This window comes from Prionailurus bengalensis, chromosome B1 (genome assembly GCF_016509475.1).
Source record: "Prionailurus bengalensis isolate Pbe53 chromosome B1, Fcat_Pben_1.1_paternal_pri, whole genome shotgun sequence".
Classification (NCBI taxonomy): domain Eukaryota; kingdom Metazoa; phylum Chordata; class Mammalia; order Carnivora; family Felidae; genus Prionailurus; species Prionailurus bengalensis.
The window spans coordinates 22,384,409-22,404,859 of record NC_057344.1 but is presented as its reverse complement, the minus strand read 5'-3'; the positions used below and the strand labels follow the sequence as shown (position 1 = coordinate 22,404,859).

The following is a 20,451-nucleotide window of genomic DNA, read 5'->3' as shown; positions in this document are numbered from 1 at the left end:
TCAGTTAAGTGCTAACATTTTGGTGTGTGTATACCAAATCTGTCTTTTTTCACTGGTATACAATTATTACAAAAATAATTTTAATACCTACGCCATATTCTCCGAATGGACTACCAGATTTATTTAACAACTCCCCCACACTTCATATGTTCTGTTTTTACTAAGAGATCCAATACTTTGACAAACAATCTTTTAAGTAATCATTTCCTGAAAAAGAAAAAAAAAAGAATCTACTAAATGGTATTTGGGGGATATACAGAGCCGCTGATATGGATTTCCAAATTGGCATATGTTCTCTAAATAAGCTAATTGTCCTTCTGAAAGGATCTAGAGCACTATGTTTATAGTTTCAAATAATGAAAAGCATAATAAACATTAGCTTTGCAGACAAAAATACAAAATTATACATAATAAAGAAAATGTTAAGTATCATTTGATCCCTGTCAGTGAGATTTTTTCCCTATCTCCCTCTGTATCTATCTATATTATTTTATGTACATGTCTATCAGTCTTTTGTGTTATTTTGAATACATTTGATTTTTCATATTTGGCCATTACTGAGAAATAAAAAGAGTATATAGTGTAAAAATATATCTACATAAATAGCTATACCTGATATGCCAGTTGTTTTTTTAAAACATTTTTTTAAACGTTTATTTATTTTTCAGATAGAGAGAGACAGTGCATGAACGGGGGGAGGGGGGGTCAGAGAGAGAGACACACACACAGAATCCGAAACAGGCTCCAGGCTCTGAGCTGTCAGCACAGAGCCCGATGCAAGGCTCGAACTCACGGACCGTGAGATCATGACTGGAGCTGAAGTCAGACGCTTAACCGACTGAGCCACCCAGGTGCCCCCCCGCTTTTTTTTTTTTTTTTTGCCAGTTTTTTAAATAAAAATGATATGGCAATATGATCGGCCTTATAGATTTTTGAGAATTCATGGAGATAACATATAAAAGATCATTATTTCCACTCCAAGCTCAAGGGTACTTAAACAAATGAGAGGCTGGTATTTACCCAGGAACAAGCTGCCTGATTCTAGAATCTAGCTCCTTTTCTCAATGACTAGCTTAGGCACTCTGGGAAAGTTCTCTTCTTGCTTAAGTTCCCCAAAGATGGAAAAGTAGTAACTACTTCTAAGTGGTTTGGAGGATGGGTGAGATAAGGCATGTAAATCTCATAGCATATAAATGGCCTCTATGAAAATTCTATTCAAATTAAAGTGCCTTATCCATGAAAGATATGATCTTAGAGCCTGTCTTCACTAGCTTTAAAAAAGCTGTTTGATAATGTTTGTTTTTGTAACTATTATCATATGAGGAATACACATGAAACTATATATGCAATTAAATCCCAAGTTAGTTTTTAGAAGTATTATATATAATTCTAAAAACTATATATATATATATATATATACACACACATATATATGTGTATGTATGTGTGTGTGTGTGTATATATACATATATATATATATATATATATACACACACATATAGAGAGAGCGTGCACGCACAAGTGGGGACAGGGGCAGAGGGAGAGAGAAAATCTTAATTAAGCACGCTCCATGCTTAGTGTGCAGCCCAACACCAGGCTCGATCCCACAACCCTGGGATCCACCTGAGCTAAAATTAAGAGTCAGACGCTAAACCCACTGAGCTACCCAAGTGCCCCAATCCCAATTTTAAAAAGCACATATTTTCCTCATTATGCTCTCTTCAAAATTAGCTTATCTGAATGAATGAACTCTCGCACTACATTTTGACAAGATCCCACAGAGTGTGTGTTATTTTATACTTAATTTATCAAGAAAGTGGACAAAAAGGGTATTTTTTAGTTGGATCTCATCGCATTTATTACATTAAGTGTGGGGAGCACGCTCTGGAACGACAGCCTCATTCATACATTTAATTCTCTGGTTTATTTATGAAGCACCTGCTGCGTATAAAGCATTGTCTGAGCAACTCTGGGAGGATAATGCCGGGGATGGATTTTGACTGTAATAGAGACTCAAACTAACAATTTTTACAAAACTATTTCAAAGACGTCCCTTAAAAATTTTCATTTCACGATGATTATTGCTTTTTTAGGTAGCAGCTAAGAATCCAGTTTCTGGAGTAGAATGGCCTGGGTTAGCAACTCGTGCTCTTTTCTTTTTAATCTGTGATCTCGGACAAGATCCTCTGTCAATGCTTCTATTTTACTACCTGTGTGACAGGATACGACCAGTCAGTGTTCACATAATTAAATGAGCTAATAGAGGTGAAGTATTTACACTACTTCCGGGCATACAACAAGCACTTGTTGACTTTGAGCTTTTTTGTTATTAATATTTTGGATTCCAAATCTGTGACTTGTGTATCTGTATGTACAATACTGAAAGTATCGATGGGGGAATTAATATCGTTTAATATTAAAACATGGCAGGGGGGAAGGTGGGGCGTTGCAGTGAGCATTGTACTTTCTGCACTTTATTTTACTCAGCGCAGTGATCTAATGCTCAACCATGGAATTCTTCGCTCACTGAAAATAACTTCTATTTCATAGCGAGAGAGCAAATCTTTCCCACAGTACGGAAAAGGAAGACTTGAGCTGACAGAGTATCAGGTGACCAAGGGTTTCTATCTGACATTGAGCTCAACGTACAGTTGACGATAAAGGCTACATTTCGCTTATAGATTTACAAACACAACACTGCTTGTTTTCCCAAATCCTGTATAAAAACTAATTTCGAACTAACTTCTCAAAAAGCTGTTTAACTCTGTATCATAAATCTAGGTAAAGAACGTCAGAGTTCAGATTTTCAAATGTTCATTTCTTTCATTATCGCTGGGGAGATGGCATTTTGTGACTTTTCTGTTTCACATTTGAAAGGAGACAAACTTTTATGGCTTATGCAAACCCCCAGGGAGAGAGTGATATTTGATTTCACAGATCACATTTACTCCTTCATGTCGCTAATATCTTCTCCTGCCAAAAATTTGTGTTATTATGAACTAAAGAATCTTCAGTATTTCAGCAACAATTATGTATACATCAATCCTAGATTGTATTTTATTGTCCAGAGATGTTATTTCATTGTACTAGGACAGGGATCCGGTAGTTTCATTAAGAGATGATAGCATATGGAGTAGACTTTATCATTAAAAGTATCTTCCACTGTGTAAGACATTTTCAATTTGAAAAGAGTTTTTATGCACATTTTATTTCATCCGTCAATTCCTGTTTGCCAAAAACAGAGTAATTTTTATCTTTTAGGAATATATTTTGCCCTTATTTGTAATTATTTTGTCTCCGGTAGAGATCTGTATTACATTTGGGCGTTTTTTATTTTTTGGAAAATATTCTGATCGGTAACTTACATTGAAAATGGATTGTCAATTGTTTATTCAAGTCTGATAGAAATAGTGACATCTAGTCCAAATTCTGGTGAATTTGAATGCTAATGTGAACATAGGAGATTTGAACATTTTTAACTTCTTGTCAATCCTACAGGTGCCTGCTTAGTTTTAGGAAACAAAAGTACTTTAGATCAGTCATTTCAACCCAACAATGAATGTGGAAACTTGGTAGTATTTTCGAACTGCCCACAGATTTTGAACTTGGTTAGAATACTGAATTCTCTCCAGACTTCATGGATCCATTCTGCACATGCCTGTTAGGCAGAAGTTGCACTACCTGCCATTGACTCTGCAGGCCATGGTTTGTATAAAAGTGATGAAATTTACCCAAATTCTAACTGGCTTATAGCTAATTATTCCAAGCAATGAAGCACCTTTCAATTGTGCATTTTGAGTGAACAAGCATATACATGATCAACATACAGATGATCTAAATTCATCAGGAAGTCAGTTGTTTAATGACAGACGTACTATATTAGGTCCTTTTATGTAGATGGCTGTGGTTGGCTTGATTGGTCAGTTTAGTTTCTTGTGGTTGTTTTTTGTTTTTATTTGTTTTTAATGGCCAAAATAGGAATTAATTAATTTTTACCTGTGGAAATATTTTCTCAGCTAAAATTATGGAGACTGTTCTGTTTGTGTGTGTGTGTGTGTTTAATTGGCCAGACACATTTTGTTCTAAAAATTTAATTATACTGGGAGATAGTAGGCCATAAGAGGTTAGGAGTCAAGAATCATGGATAAGAACTCCAGTTCTACTACTCAACAGTCTCAGTTTCCTTCTGTGGATAACGAGGATAATGGTATGTCTGCTCAAGGATAATTGTAAAGGTGTATTAAGATAATCTGTGCGTTGAATGTAGTAAATGCCCCCAAATGACGGCTACTGTCACAACCGTTGTGGTTTTATCATCATTTCTTAGCAAATTTTGGCTCTGTCCTAGAATATTCCTTTAGGTTACCCCTTAGCCAAGAAGGTTTGGCCTTGTGTTAGGAGCACTTTCTTGTTAAGCTGAGTAGTATGCCCATAAAAATGTATCTTACTCCTCGCTTGTCAGAGCCTACATCCAGACATTTTGCCAGTCATAGAGATGAGGACAGCCACAAGGCACAGAAGTTCAAATGCCAATCAAGTCCATCAAAAAGGCTACCAAGGGGAGTCATTTTTACGGATCTGACTCAGTTACAAGCGGGCCACCCACCCCTGTGGAAACCCTCAAATCTATCCCCAACTCAAGTCAGACTTGCCAAAGAAACATGTGCCTATAAAATATTCTTCCTAAGTAGTTTGAGGGATGCTATCAGGTTATTTTTAGAAATATTTAAAATGATAGCCTTATGAAACATGTGACCATATAAACCACAAAGATTTTACTGGAGCGTAGACCATTATTTTACAAGGTCTACTCCCTTTGAAGACTTATAGGAATATTTCTTTCTCCTCCCAATGCTATGAACAAAAGAGCTTTCACTCGAACTGGCTTGTTTTGTTGTTGTTTTGTTTTGTTCTAGGCACTGTTCATGTAAACGATCCTGTTTATATCTTCACCTTGGCACCTGGAATACTGATCATAAAATGTGTGCCCCCACTGCTTGAAGTGCATAAAACTCCAGAGGATAACCTATTTTTTGAAACTGTGTAATCCATCCCATCTCCTCTCTACCTATCTATATTTTACCTTAATCTTCCATTCTCTGTTTCACATTTTTTACTTAATAACTTTGAAGAATCTATTTTTTTATTTATGAATTTGAGGAATACTTTGTCATATGATGTTTCCCTTATGAATCTCCCATATGTCAAAGACTGAATGCTTTCTTTTGTTTCGACAAGAACTAGATGCGTTGTTGAGTTTCAAAACCCTAGAATACTGTACCTGCCATTATTCCGATGATAGGCACGAGAACTACAAACACAAGGAGATAAAGGGCAACCAGTGCAGCTTTGAGAGACTTCAGTTTCTCTTGAAGGGTAGGACCATTTTTAGGATCTAAAACAACAAAAGCCCAACCTACTGTTAGAAAACTTACTCTTCTTATTTACTTAACATTTTTGCAATCTCCAATTCTATCATTACTACCAAGCCTGTTGGAATGAAAGGGAAACGCAAAAGTAGGTCGTTGTGTATTTACTAGGAAGCAAAATGAACAGTCACCGACCGGATAGGCCAATACAGGTATCACTATGAACATCTGATTTACTTCCCATTAACTAAATATCTATGACAAAGTTAGTGTCCTCCATGACTTGTACTTGTCTCATATTGGGGCACTAGTTAGTTGACAAATTTTAATAATGATACCAACATACTCAAACGTAAATGCGATTCTTCTGGTTCATTGGGGAATAGATTCTGAGTAAAAATGAGATTTCTCAAGTCATTACATAATTATGCATTTTTTTTTCAGAGTTTAAATCAGGTAAAAGACATCTGTTTTCAACGGTAATTATGTACATTTTTTTTTCCAATTTCATCTCAATAATTTTGTATTTGGAGATCTCTTTTGATTTCAATACACTAAAAAAGAAAAAAAAGAAAACTATTCACATTTTGACTAAACTTTGGAATGGATCGATGAAGCTGATCCTCTGGGTGTTTCAGAAAATATTAATATTTTTATATTATCCATTTACTTGGAACAGCGATTCACATAGTGGGATACTAACTGTGGAAAAGTTAACTCAATGTAGAGGGGAATGTTAGAAGATGAAGCCGTTTTCTCTGATTAGTGAATAAAACGTCTGTTAAAAAAATTCTTTCCTGAGGCTACTGTTTTCATTACACAATAAAAAATATTTTGTTTTCAAGTTTAGCTATTATTTGATAATGTTCTATGAGAGACTGAAAGGAAACTTAGAGAAAATTTTTAAAAGTAAAAATAAGGAAAAAAAAAGTTATGAAGAGAAAGATCTAAGGAAAAAGAAAAAGAACAACCCACAATACAGGTAAGATGGGCGATCGCTTTGTCAGGTTGAATGAGCCTGAAACCCAGTCATCTCCCTTATGTTCAATTTACAATCAGTCCTCTGCATTGTGCCTTTTCAGTAGCTCTCCAGTTTCTGTCCTCTTTCCTCTGTCTCCAATACCTCTGTCCTCCCTCCTCAATCTCTGTGTTTCTACCTTTAACAGCTTTCACTAGGGTCTTTTTCCTTTTGCCTCATGGGTACCATGTTCTCCCATCCACTGTTGGTGCAGTATCCGTCGCGCCTTGGGGTTGTGGTCTGTATTTCAGGTTTGTCTATAGAAGAACTCATAGATGTTGTCACTTGCATATGCTCCTTCCAGTGACTCAGATTTCTCTGTGGATCCTTTTCACTCACCCAATCCTTTTGGTGAAATGTATTCAACCTTTGAAGCTCAGCAGAATCATACACAACTCTGTCCTGCTGCCTTAAGACAGCCTGTCCAGATCTAGCCGAATATGGATTCTTTTGAGCTCTTGTAACCTGTGCAAAAATGGTGCAGTACTGTTGTGCACTGACTTGTTTCCCCCACAAAAGTTACTGTTGAAGACTTAACACTAGTTGCCTGTGAATGTGACCTTATTTGGAAATGGGGTCTTTGCAGGTATAATCAAGTTAAGATGAGGTCATACTGGAGTAAGATGGGCCCTTAGCCAATGAATGGTGTCCTTACAGGAAAATGACACAACAATTCACAGGAAGAAGACCAAGTGAAGATGGAAGCAGAGACAGGAATGATGCAGTTATAAGGCAAGGAACACTAAGAATTGGCAGAAACAAATAGAAGCTAGCAAGAGGTGGGGAAGGATTATTCCCTAGAGCCTTGAAAGGAGCATGGCCTGCTGACATCTTGACTTCAGATTTCTGGTCTTCAGAACTATGAGAGAATAAGTATTATTTTAAGCCACCCCATTTCTGGTGATTGGTTACAGCAGCCCTAGGAAACTAATACAAGTATATACCACCCCTGATTTTCAAATATTAATTAATGGTGCAAAGGGTATTGTCATTGCCAGGACCTAGTCCAGGGGCTGAGAAATCAGAGGACTCCATCAACCTGTGGACTAATTTAACCTGTGACAAAGCTTCCTTACTCGAACCTAAGCTTAGTTTCCAGTCTGTCTCAAAAGAAGAGAAGATCTACTCATCCAATAAGTCTTATGTTAACACTCATGCACAAGTAAGGTAAATCCCAGGGCTGTAGTTTTTACGTAGTGTCATTAACTACAAGGACACAACCTCCATGGGCACCCCACCCTTCTACTCACTCAGAGGAAGCAAGGCTGTCATGGAGCGGGCGTCGAACTTCACAGATTCTGAGCAGCTATCAGCATCATCCTGGTGATCGGGAAACCTATCCCACGGTTCCATACTTCTAGAAGACATGTGGAAAAAGACATTCGTTACCCATGAAATGTCTAGGGCCCTTGGGCAGAATGTCTCAGGTTGAAATTTATACTTACAGTTCAATTTTAGCAAGGAAACAAGTATCATTAATTACTTAAATTTACATATCCACCGCAATATATTGTACCTACTAAGTTTTAATTTTAACATTAAAGAGAGACCTACCCTACATGGAATCTACTCATGTATCGTTCTATGGACAGATGTGTATCTGTGTTTGTAGATGTGTGTTTTTCGAGAGTGAGAAGTGACATTTCTTTCTTACCTAAAAACAAAACACAAAAAACTTTTCTCACGTGACAGAAAACAACTGTTTAGCTGAAAAAAAAAAAATTCCCTTAGAGCTAATAGTTGTGCAAAACTTGTAGCAAATATTTACTGTGATCTTTTATTAGAGGTTCTGGATAGAACAAAGAGTTATGAATGATTTATAGCAAGTATTTCCAGTTATCTTTTATCAGAGCTTCATGAGCCAGGTTTTCTTGGGCCAAGACATCTGTTTATCACTTTACAGAGACAAAGTCTAGTCACTAGAGTAGGAACCACAGGAAAAAACCAGAATTTTTCTATATTGTTTTCTTTCAGGGCTTCCCTCGTTATAGATTGGTAACAACACAAGTGTGTCTTTTCAGCTTAAGCACATTTATATTCTGTAACACAATCTATGCCTATGTCTCTTTAAGATGCATCAGAATCATTTGAGAGGCTTGACTGATGGGCCTCACCCCCACAGATTCTGATATTTAAGGTGGGGGACAAGAATTTGCAATTCTGGGGGGCCTGGGTGGCTCAGTCCATTAAGAGTCCGACATTCTCAGGTCAGGATCTCACAGTTCATAAGTTTGAGCCCCAGGTAGGCTCTGTGCTGACAGCTCAGAGCCTGGAGCCTGCTTCGGATTCTGTGTCTCCTTTGCTCTCTGCCCCTCCCCCACTTGTGTTCTCAAAAATAAACATTAAAAAAATTAAAACAAAAAAAGAATTTGCAATTCCCACCAGTTTTTTGAATGAGGCTGCAGCCACCATTCTGAGGACCACATCTGAAGAACATTTTGCAGGGGAAAAAAAAAATTGCGTGACTTTTTCTTGGAAACAGTTCAGTTCACTTGATTGATAAATTTAGCATAAAGTCAACATCTTCTGATCATTTCTTATTTTCTGTAATGCTGAGTTAGGGATTTAGTACAGCTGAAGTTTTAACTGAGTGCACAGGCATCTCTGGGGCACCAAATTCATCTCCTGTCCGGGAAATGGAGGGTAATCATTCACACGCAAACATTCATCCTGCTCTGGGGAGATTGGCAAGTAAGGATGTGACTTCACTGTCAATATATATTTTTAAGGATTACCCAGGCGATTCTTTATTTTGCAGTTTGCAATGACACTCCTTGTGTAAGCATCATTCTCTGGATTGGTTGTAGTTCCTGTAAACCCTGCTGATCTGACCAAGGACCATCTTCAAATGGTTTGGCCATGGGACAAAGGGTACACAGGTGGAAGGGAAGGCCCTAGATCCTCTTTCATTAGGGCAGAGACAAAGAAAAAGAAATAGACAATTATCTAGGAAAATTGACCATTATAGAAACCCAAACTGGATAATTCAGATGGAGCCTCTCCTGCTATTTCCCTGGTTTTAATTTATTCTATTATTTGATTGGGAGGATAGCTTTACTTGCCAAGCAAAACAAACACTTTTAAAACCTGAGACGACAAGAAAGCTTAGCTGAATTCATTTTAAAACTATAGTTCAAAGCACTTGGGACTATGTAGCAAAGGTTTTTATCTTTTAACTCAGCTTATAAAGAATGAGCTCAAAAAGTACACATTTATACATACCCTGCCATTTAGCTAGAAATCTTGTCCTGTCAGGCTGCTTACTGGCCCCTTGTCCTCGGCCATGAACATGGCTTTTGCCTTAATATTTGTGGTACTAGAACTTCATTTTCACTTAAATGCAAAAGAAATATCTCTTATATTACTTGGTCTTCTAGATGGGAATATTTTTGTAAAAAAGATGAAACCTCTTGGATCTGATATATCTCTCTAGACAGTGAGCTACATAAGAGGGGTGACCATGTCTGTTTTCATTCAATATTGAATTAGCAAGAACCTATAGCAACCTATAAGAAAGAATAAATAAATACTTGCTGAATAAATGGTCTAGATTTTTTTTTTTTTGGTAAGGTGGAAGACTTAAACATATTAGTTTTGTTTTTTTAAACAAGATGGAGGTTTGGAGCTATTGAGACCACAAAGATGTGCTTCTGGGGCACCTGGGTGCCTCGGTCAGTTAAGTGATTTCAGCTCAAGTCTTGATACCATGGTTGGAGAGTTCAAGCCCTACATCAGGTTGTGAGCTACAGCACTGAGCCTGCTTGAATCTTCTGGCTCCTTCTCCCTTTGCCCATCCCCCACTCACATGCTCCCTCTCTCGCTCTCAAAAATAAACATTAAATTTTTTTTTTTTAATTTTTTTTTTCAACGTTTATTTATTTTTGGGACAGAGAGAGACAGAGCATGAACGGGGGAGGGGCAGAGAGAGAGGGAGACACAGAATCGGAAACAGGCTCCAGGCTCTGAGCCATCAGCCCAGAGCCCGACGCGGGGCTCGAACTCACGGACCGCGAGATCGTGACCTGGCTGAAGTCGGACGCTTAACCGACTGCGCCACCCAGGCGCCCCAAATTTTTTTTTTTTTTAAAAAGAGGTGGGGGTGCCTTGGTGGCTCAGTCAGTTGAGTGGCCAGTCATCTTGATTTCGGCTTAGGTCATGATCTCACAGTGTGGGTTCAAGCCCCGCGTTGGACTCTTCACTGACAGTGCGGAGCCTGCTTGGGATTCTCTCTCTCAAAATAAATTAAAATAGATGTGCTTCTTTCAACAGAGAAATTTCTAGTAAAATGGGTTGTGTCCACGATTCAGATTCATTCTGTTCCTTCTCTTTCTTCCTTCCTTTCTTTTTCTCCCCTCACTTCCTTCCTTTCCTGCATTCCTACTCTTTTGATAGCTTTCTTGAACGTGAACCGCATCTTAGGGCTGGGTGACTAAGTCATGCTGTTGAGACACTGCCATTCATCCTACCCTTTTCCTTAGCAGCACCCATTTTTATTTTGTCAGCTCCAGTAGGCACCTAGCTACGGCCACACCTCATTGTAGTTCTCAAGGGAGGATTATGAGCATTGTGGCTGGGACAAGTCTTTTTTGCAAAAGACCATCTTTGCTGTAGAGGGTGTTTATCATCCCTGGTTGCCACTCTCTCCATGTCAATAATGTTTCCTAGTCCTTATATTATTGCTTCCACCCCCCCCCCTCAAAACAATTCCAAAAATTTTATCCCTGTAACATTTCCAAATACCAATTTGTCTTAGAGAACTGCTCTTCAACATAAATCCCCAATGTGGATAGAAGGTCGGGAACTTTCTCTCTGCAATATTTGCTGTGAGCAATCTGACTGTTAACATGTCTTTAATGAAGATTTGTTTTCATGAAAAAAAAAAACCATCTTCATGAACTTCAGCAACAACACAGATTGCTCAAATTGCTTTTTTTTTTTTTAATTTTTTTTTCAACGTTTATTTATTTTGGGGACATAAGAGACAGAGCATGAATGGGGGAGGGGCAGAGAGAGAGGGAGACACAGCATCAGAAACAGGCTCCAGGCTCTGAGCCATCAGCCCAGAGCCCGACGCGGGGCTCGAACTCCCGGACCGCGAGATCGTGGCCTGGCTGAAGTCGGACGCTTAACCGACTGCGCCACCCAGGCGCCCCTCAAATTGCTTTTTGGAGATAGATATCTCTCAAATCATTCCCTGTTTATGTATACATATACGACAACTCTTAATGTCTATATAAATGCTCTTATAGAAAACGTACACATTTGATTAAAGAGGAAAGAAGGTGGCAAGTCCAGAATGATAATTTACTGATCTAAGTTTGCCCTCAATAAAGCAGGATGAATTATTTTTATCCATATACTTGTTTAGAAGTGCCACATGTTCTTACAACTAAATTTGTAATTTAGAACCTAGAGACTTAAAGGATTTTTTTCGGAGAAAGAAAAAATTCCCCCCCCCCCCTTTTTTTTTAAGTGGCTCTAGAATGCTAGACGCTACACCAGGAAAACAAACAAATGAAAAGATGATATCAGGATATTTTCTTTTTTTAATTTATTTTCTTTTTTTTGAGAGAAAGAGAGTATGAGTGAGCGGGGGAGAGGGGCATAAGGAGAGAGAGACAGTCTCAAGCAGGCTCTACCCTCAGCACAGTGAACCGGATGAGGGAATCGAGTTGGATGCTTAGTGGACTGAGCCACCCTAGGTGCCTCTAGGATATCTTCAATCAATGACCTTAAGGCAGAAATACCTACTGCCCACATTCCTCCCCCCAAAGTACCTATCCCTTTATGTAGGCCAGTCCAGCAAATTCCTATTATGTATCTTTATATCAAGCACTGTGCAAAGCACTAATATGCCAAGATCAATGTGTATAGAATATTCACAACCACTAAAGTTCTTATGCATTAATATGGAAGAGTAAAATCTTTAGAAGTAATATTCTGACAGTGACACACACACACACACACACACACACACACACACACACAAACACACACAAACACAGCACAGATGCAGTCCAAAAAGGAGTCATTAATTCGTCAGCAAGTGGGTGGTCAAGGTGAGAACACAGAAAAGATGATGCCTTTATCCAAGTTTTGATAAGTGAGCAGGAATTAGAAGAATATCCCAGGGATGGCAAATCTATTAAAGGGCACAAGGGCATGGATGGCATTGAGACTTGAGTGGATCAGCATCACTGAAGCAGCAGTTCTGGACAGAGGGCTGAGCAGACGAGCCTAGAGAAGCATGTGGCTGGGGTAATTCTATTCATCAATTTCTTCTTTAATTTTGTTGATGCATAAATTTATCTGGCTTTGAGAACTTACCCAAAATATATTACTGAGGAAGTACCTATACAAATTAAGTAAAAAATTATTCTTTGCATTGGCAGTTGTGATCTGGTTTACATTACGAGTCATAAAATATACACCAGCCATTAAATATCTTATTTATCTCCCTTTCATACTGAAATAGAGCTGAGGCTCAATTTTGTTTTTCTTTAGGCCTCTAACCTTCCATCTACCTTTTATGGACTTATGCAGATGACATTGTACAAGTTATTGTATTTCAAAGTATAGTTTCTTTGAGTCAATTTTTTAAAACCTTGAAAAAGAAAATCCTCTAAGATGTATCTACAAGTGGACTAGCCTAAGTGACCATATGTGGGCTACATAAAACCCCTGAGAGGTACAGTGGGGCTGGAAGGGAGATGAACACTCAAATCTGTGGAGTAGAATGGTGAGTGAAAAATACTCCCCTCTGGCTACTCCTGTGCACCACGGAAAATTCTGTTTGTTTTCCAGGACAGTGTATGAGAGATGGTGGTTAATCTTGAACTGTATGAAACACTGGCATAGACTTTTCCAGAAAAAAAAATGTTAAAAAGCTGCTTAGGCTAATCATAGATGGTGCTGTCATAGGACTGCTGGTATTTTCTATTGTTACTTTCTTTTGTTCTTAGACTCCATACTCTTTCCAAGAATCTCATCCACTCCTGTGGCTTAGACTATTATCTGCATACTGACCAAGCCAGTATATTCAGCTCAGATCTCAAGTCTCAGAATCATATTTTTAAAAATAATACCACTGGTCACAATGGTATATTTTCCACATTAACCTAAGTTTTCTTTTTTCTAGAATTTTTTATGTTGGCGTATCATCCATTCATATTACCTGTTATTATAATTATTTATTATCTTCTATTCATTGTGTACTGGGACATACATGATGCAGCTGAACATATGGGCATATATTGGTAATACGGAGGTGCTAGCAAAGCATGATCACCCAAACCAAAAGTTAGGGCTTTATTCCAGATTACTGTTACCCACAGGACCCATATCTGACTGTAAAACAACTTCTGACCTCCCTGGAGCCATTCCTTCCTCTCTACCTCAATTCTTGGATTTCAGCTCATTTTTTATCTACCCCAGCCTTGCATTTTGGATAGTAGCAATGGGGTGGGCAATTAAGTGGAGAATCCAAGAGGCATTAGAAAAGAGGAGGAAATTAAAAGAATTGATGAACAAGCACAAGAATGTAGCACTTAAAGAATGGGAGAAAAAAATCAGAGGAGAAAATATCTTTCAGGAAAAAAAATTTGAGGGACATAAAGTTGACAAAAAACAGATTGAGTGGGCAAGTAAAGGAAGAAAAGCAAGTATTTTTGCCAAGAACCTTTGAGATCATGGTAAAAAAAAAAAAAAAGCAAGTCAGAGTCATGGAAAATAAAAAAAAGAATTTCAAGTCATATAAGGACATCCATAACCTGCCACGTAGAATTTGAGCTGTTTTGGTTGTATGGTAGAGGCAGAAGCAGACTTGAGAAATCCAAAAGCAGTAATGAGTAAAAATGAAAGGTGTTAAGTGTACATCAGAAATCTGGTCACAGCCAAGCCTTTCTGTTGAGAAGGGACAACTGAAGAATGAAGGCACTAAGACCGTACACTGAGGGGAGTTTTACTTTCCCTGCTCACTCCTCATCTCCCAACCTATCCCCTCTTTATCTCCTAGAAATATCTAGCCCAGAACTGTCTAGACGTATATACGCAACAGCCTAATAACGTCATTACTTGGATTTCTAGTATGACCCGAACCTAGAGGTCTTCCTTGTCCCCCACCTTCTCTTAGCCTCCCATCCGATCTACCATCACATCTTGTCAGTTTGTTTTCAAATCCTTGGCAGAAACCGACCGCTTCTTATCACCTCTGCTACAACCATCCTTGCTCAAGCTTCATGATCCTGCTCACCTGGACTGTTTTAATAGCTCCCTAACTGGTAATGTTTACTCATCCGCTCCAAACTTGTGAACCCCTTCCCATCTTGCTCAGGTCCTGACTAAAACCTCACTGTTTCATACCTTTCTTGAGCATCACATTTAAAATTATAACCTACCTCTTTCACTTCCTCTTCTCCTTCCTGGCTGGATTCCCATCCCCCCCCCCTTTTTTTTTATTCTTTATTTATTTTGCTAAAGAGCACATGTGTGCATACACAAGTAGGGGAGCAGAGGAGGGAGAGGGAGGGAAAGGGAGGGAGAGAGAGAGAATATGAATCCCAAGCAGGCTCCTCACTACCCACGCAGAGCCCAATGCAGAGCCCAACACAGGACCCGATTCTACAAACCAAACTGTGAGATCATGACCTGAGCCAAAATCAAGAGTCACTCAACCGACTGAGCCAGCCAGGCACCCTGCTGCCCAAATTTATCACCAACTAACATGCCATACGTTTTCCTTATTTATCTTGTCTATTGTCTGACTCCTTTCACCACAGATCCAGGATTCAGGAGTTTTTCTCTCTTTGATTTAATAAACTAAGTTCCTGCCATTTAGCACATATATAAATGCATTCTAAGAAATTGCATAAATAAATGAAATAAAGAATTTTTTGCAAGATGATTAGTTTTCATATTTGGGGTTATTCCTCAAAATAAGTTCATACTTCAGTCATGTGCAAGTTTTAAAAGTTCTTCTGTTATACATTGGGAAATAAAAGGTTCTTCTCTGAATTGTGCATAAGAAACTGAAACAAAAATTTTCACCTCCAACGTTCTCACTTTACCTTCAAATCATTTATTAGACTTGCCAGATTACTTTAGTTCTTTACTCTGATTATTATCATTGTAATTTTTTTTGGACATGTTAGAGAACATACTCATGTAAAGTTTTGTCAGTAGCCAGTGAACAATTCAAACAATTTAAATGTGTCTTTAAATGTCATTTCCTACGTTAAGAGAAAAAGTAAACTCACTAAAGTTGCAATTCCTACCAAATGTCAATGCACTGGAAAAGGGTTGTGAAATCTTTTGAGTTTGTATAATCTATTAAAAGCATGTTCTCATGAGAAGTGAAACACATCTCTGCAATATCAGCTTTTTATAAAGTCAGGAAAAGTTTACAGAAGCTACAATAGGAAAACCATAATGAAAGTGTTTCAATGTTAATCTATTTGGAAACATACCCTTCAGTTTTTCCTGTGTTTATTTTAAAAATATTAAAACAATATGAAAGATACATTGGGTCAAATAAAAGAAGACTGCTCATCCTATCATCTGATAAGGGCTTAATATTCAATGTATGTAAAGAACTCATACAGCTCAACACCAAAAACAAAAACAAACCACGAAAACAAAAACCAGCTGCATTAAAAAATGGGTGGAGGAACTGAATAAACATTTTTCCAAAGAAGACATACAGATGAGCAACGAACATATGAGAACAATCTCAACATCACTAATTATTAGGAAAATGCAAACCAAAACCACAGTGAGTATGTCACCTCATACTTGTCAGGATGATGAGTATCAAAAAGATAAGAAATGACAAGTGGTGGCAAGGATGTGGAGACAAGGGAACCCTTGTACACTGTTGGTGGGAACGTAAATTGGTTCAAACAATGTGGAAAAAGTATGGAGTTTCCTCAAAAAATCAAAAATATAAATATAACCCAGCAATTCCACTTCTAGGTATTTATCTGAAGAAAATAAGAACACTAACTCGAAAGGATATATGCACCACTTTGTTAGAGTATTATTTTTTAAGTCTATTTATTTTTGAGAGAGAGCAAGGGAGCAAGCAGGGGAGGGGCAGAGAAAGAGGGAGAGAGAAAGAATCCCAAGCAGGCTCTGCACTGTCAGTGCAGAGCCCCATGGGACGCTTGAACTCACAAACTGTGAAACCATGACCTGAGCTGAAACCAAGAGTCAGCTGCTTAACTGACTGAGCCACCCAGGGGCCCCCATTGTAGTATTATTTATAATAGCCAACATATGGAAGCAATCTAAGTGTCCACCAATAGATAAAAGGATAAAGAAGACATGCTTAAGATATATATATGATGATTACTCAGCCATAAAAAATGAAATACTACCATTTGTGACAGCCTAAGATAGGCCTAGAGGATATTATACTAAGTGAAATAAGTCAGACAAAGACAACTACCATAATTTCACAAAATGAATAAACAAACAAAGCAAAACAAAACAGAAACAAACTCATAAATACAGAGAACAAACCAGTAGTAGCCAGAAGGGACGCGAATAGGGGGTTTGGGCAAAACAGGTGAAGGGGATTAAGAGGTACAAACTTCCAGTAGAAAATAACTAAGTAAGGGGCACCTGGGTGGCTCAGTCGGTTAAGCGATCAACTTCAGTTCAGGTCATGATCTCACATTGGGCTCTGTATTGACAGCTCAGAGCCTGGAGGCTGCTTTGGATTCTGTATCTCTCTCTCTCCCCGCCCCTCCCCGGCTCATGTTCACTCTCTCGCTCTCAAAAATAAACATTTAAAAAAATAAAATAAAATAACTAAGTAACTAGAGATGTAAAGCACAGCATTGGGAATACAGTCATTATTAACACTGTAATAATTTTGTATGGTGACAGACGGTAACTAGGCTTACGGTGATCACTTTGTAATGTACATAAATGCCAAATCATTATAGTGTATACCTGATCAATACAATATCATATGTCAACTAACTATACCTATACTTCAATAAAAAAATGGTCACCTCATCACCTTAATATAAGAAAACATACCTTCATATGTAGCCATGTTATACAGTTGATATCACAGTGTATATTACCATGTGGCCTCACACATTTCCCTTAAAATCCAATCAGTATTTTTATACTTCAAATTATTTTTTTCAAATTAAACAGATGGGCCAAATAATAATTCATCAAATGTATGTATCTTATTTATATACCTATTTTCCTATAATGTAACTTAAAAATTTTTTTCCCTTCTTTGGAGGGCAATGTTTCACTAACATAGATGATGATATTACAAATATTTGCATAATTTAGCTTTGTTCTTTTTATTAAAAATTTTTTTTAATGTTTATTTAGTTTTTAGAGAGAGGGAGACAGAACGTGAGTGGCAGAGAAGAAGAGACAGAGGGAGATGAAGAATCTGAAACAGGCTCCAGGCTCTGAGCTGTCAGCACAGAGCCTGATGGAGGGCTAGAACTCATGAACCATGAGATCATGATCTGAGCTGAAGTCAGACACTTAACTGACTGAGCCGCTCAGGTGCCCCTTTTGTTTCTTTAGGATAATTCAGCATATGTTGCACCACCAGATCAAAGAAAAACTATTTAAACTTTTTGGAATCTATTGCCTGACAACTCTTTAAAATGATCATGGGAATGATCAATGAATGAATCAATGAATGAATGAATCAATGAATAAATGAATCAATGAATGAATCCATAAAGGTTTTACAAATTCACAAAGATTCCAGTCATAGAGGAACATGGCAGTTTTTAGGCAAATTTACCATTATTCAGTAATAATATTTTAGAATCACTGAGATTTTGATAGGCATTAAATGATACCTCAAAGTGGCTTTTATTTGTTTTACCTATTAGTGTGGAGATTTTTTCAAGTAATTATTATTTATTTTTCTTCTCGGGTTTTTTATTTTTCTTATCAATTGTTTGTACATCCCTAGTAGGAGTTTCTTTATGTAGATATGAGTAAAGTCTTCATATGTAACATATATTTAATGTATATCCTTTCTTCTACGAGTGTTCCTTATTCAGATTTAGCATCAAACTCTTAATTTCATCTTTAAGATTCAGGGTAAATAATAACTCTGTAGCCTTATTATTTAAAAACAAAAAGTTTGGTGTTGTATGAACAGTCAAAAGTGTATATGAATGAAAACAGAGTTAATAGGTTTCCAAGCGCTCTACACTCAGGGAATATATCCATAAAAGGGATTAAGGCCTGGATGGACATATCCATATCGTGCCTAATGCTACTGACACCCAACCTTGGCAGTGAATTCATCCTTGAATTGGAAGTCTAGGTCTGAATATTGGCTGTGCCATTTCCTAGCCATGTGACCTTTGGCAAATATTTTAATTGGATGTTTTCATATATGTAAAAAGGATTAAAGTGTCAGTTTAAGAATTATGAACACTTAAAATATTTTTTATACATTTCCTGGTACACAGGTAATATCCATACATAATCACTTTTAAATGCCATTTTTGCTTTTTAATATGGACTTTTCTTCTTTTACCTTCACAGTATCTCCATGAGACACAAAGTATTTTCTCCATTTTACGAGGTTAGGAAACTAAGACCTAAAATGTTTAAGTGACTAGTTGATGTTACACGACTAGGAAGTAGGGAGGTTTGGATTTGAAGACAGGCACTGTCTTAGAGAGTATTACCTCCTAAATGCTGCATAAAACATTTACAATCTCAGTTCTGTGACTTTTCTATCACTATTCTCACATGGCCAGTGAGAATGCTAACCCCCATTTTATGCTGTGTAAATGTTACCCGTTCTTCAAGAGGAACCTAAATTCACACATCTCCATGAAGATCTTTGCAAATCCTTTCCCCCTAAGTGATTTTGGCCTCTCCTACCTCACCATAGTAGTTATCCACAGCAATCTTACAGCTACTTAAGGTGCTCAAATCATATTATACCTATTTGCCTTAGATCATGCACTTCCCGGAGACAGATTATATTTTTCTGGTCCCTTCCCTACATATAGTTCAGTAAAGTGCTTATAGTAAATATCCGACCAATATTTGTTATATAAGCAAAAACAGGTAATAATAAATATTAGGTTAAAGCCAAAAGTATTATATGAAAAGGAAATGAGACCAATTAAAATATCCTCAATCCCATTTTGAATCAAGTCAACAACTCTTAAACAGAATATGGACAATTGCATGCCAAAAATTTCTTGCTAGTTTAGCCTACAAAGTATTTAATATATTTCATATATATTTATGTACACACACATTTTTTGCTCCCAGAAAACCTAGCAGAAATCTTTTTTTAAAATCACTGAAACAACCAGACCAGATAATTAGTGATTAGGATAAAAAATTCTATAAGAAATCAATTATATATATATATGTGTGTGTGTATGTATGTGTGTATACATATATATATATACACACACACATATATATACATATATACACACGTTTATACATGTCACCTCTCAAACATGCACACACACACACACACACACACACAGTAGACACATACAATCAACAGAAGCAATTTTGGAAAAACATTAAAATAAACTTCTTTTACCGTTTGTCCTAAAGACGGCAGCACTGATTTATCCACTTCCCTCTCTTTACAATTGAGACCTAAAATCTTTATCACATAGTATTTCAGCATCTGGTCCATGAAGAAAGGAAATGACACATTTGTGTGTTGAAAATTTTTCTTAACAATGCATTTCAATAGTACTCTCATCAGTGCACAAGTTTGCAAAATCTAAATTTGTAAGATAACTCATTCCTCTTCCCATTTAGGACATTACAAAAGAAAAGAGAAGTAAAAGGAAAAAGAAACAAGGGTTATGGTTAACAAGATACATGATGTGTGGCAGATTAATTTTTCCCTTTTTATAAAATACGTATGCCTTTTATAACATTATCACTATTATTTTTGTTTAATCTCACTGTCTTCTATTAATTCTAATTATCTCCTCTTTCATATTCTACATGAGCGAAGACTCCATGTTTAAGTAATTTTTAGTTCACCCTCTTTCCTGTAACTCTCACCTCGAGCTTCAA

At 37.3% G+C, this 20,451-nt stretch overlaps 1 protein-coding gene across 2 annotated transcripts in view; it reads right to left on the bottom strand.

Annotated features, from left to right (window-relative positions):
* Positions 1-20,108, bottom strand: part of MSR1 (macrophage scavenger receptor 1) — an 82,482-nt gene extending 62,374 nt beyond the window's left edge. Inside the window, exons 1-3 of one of the 2 annotated variants that reach the window (XM_043560253.1) lie at positions 19,961-20,108; positions 7,638-7,744; positions 5,282-5,395 (exon numbers count right to left, since the gene is read on the bottom strand). In XM_043560253.1, the coding sequence (XP_043416188.1) occupies positions 5,282-5,395; positions 7,638-7,740 (217 nt within the window). In that variant the 5' untranslated portion in view covers positions 7,741-7,744; positions 19,961-20,108. The remainder of the gene's footprint in view (positions 1-5,281; positions 5,396-7,637; positions 7,745-19,960) is intronic. The other variant, XM_043560243.1, reaches the window with a different exon arrangement.
* Between the last annotated feature and the right edge of the window lie 343 nt (positions 20,109-20,451).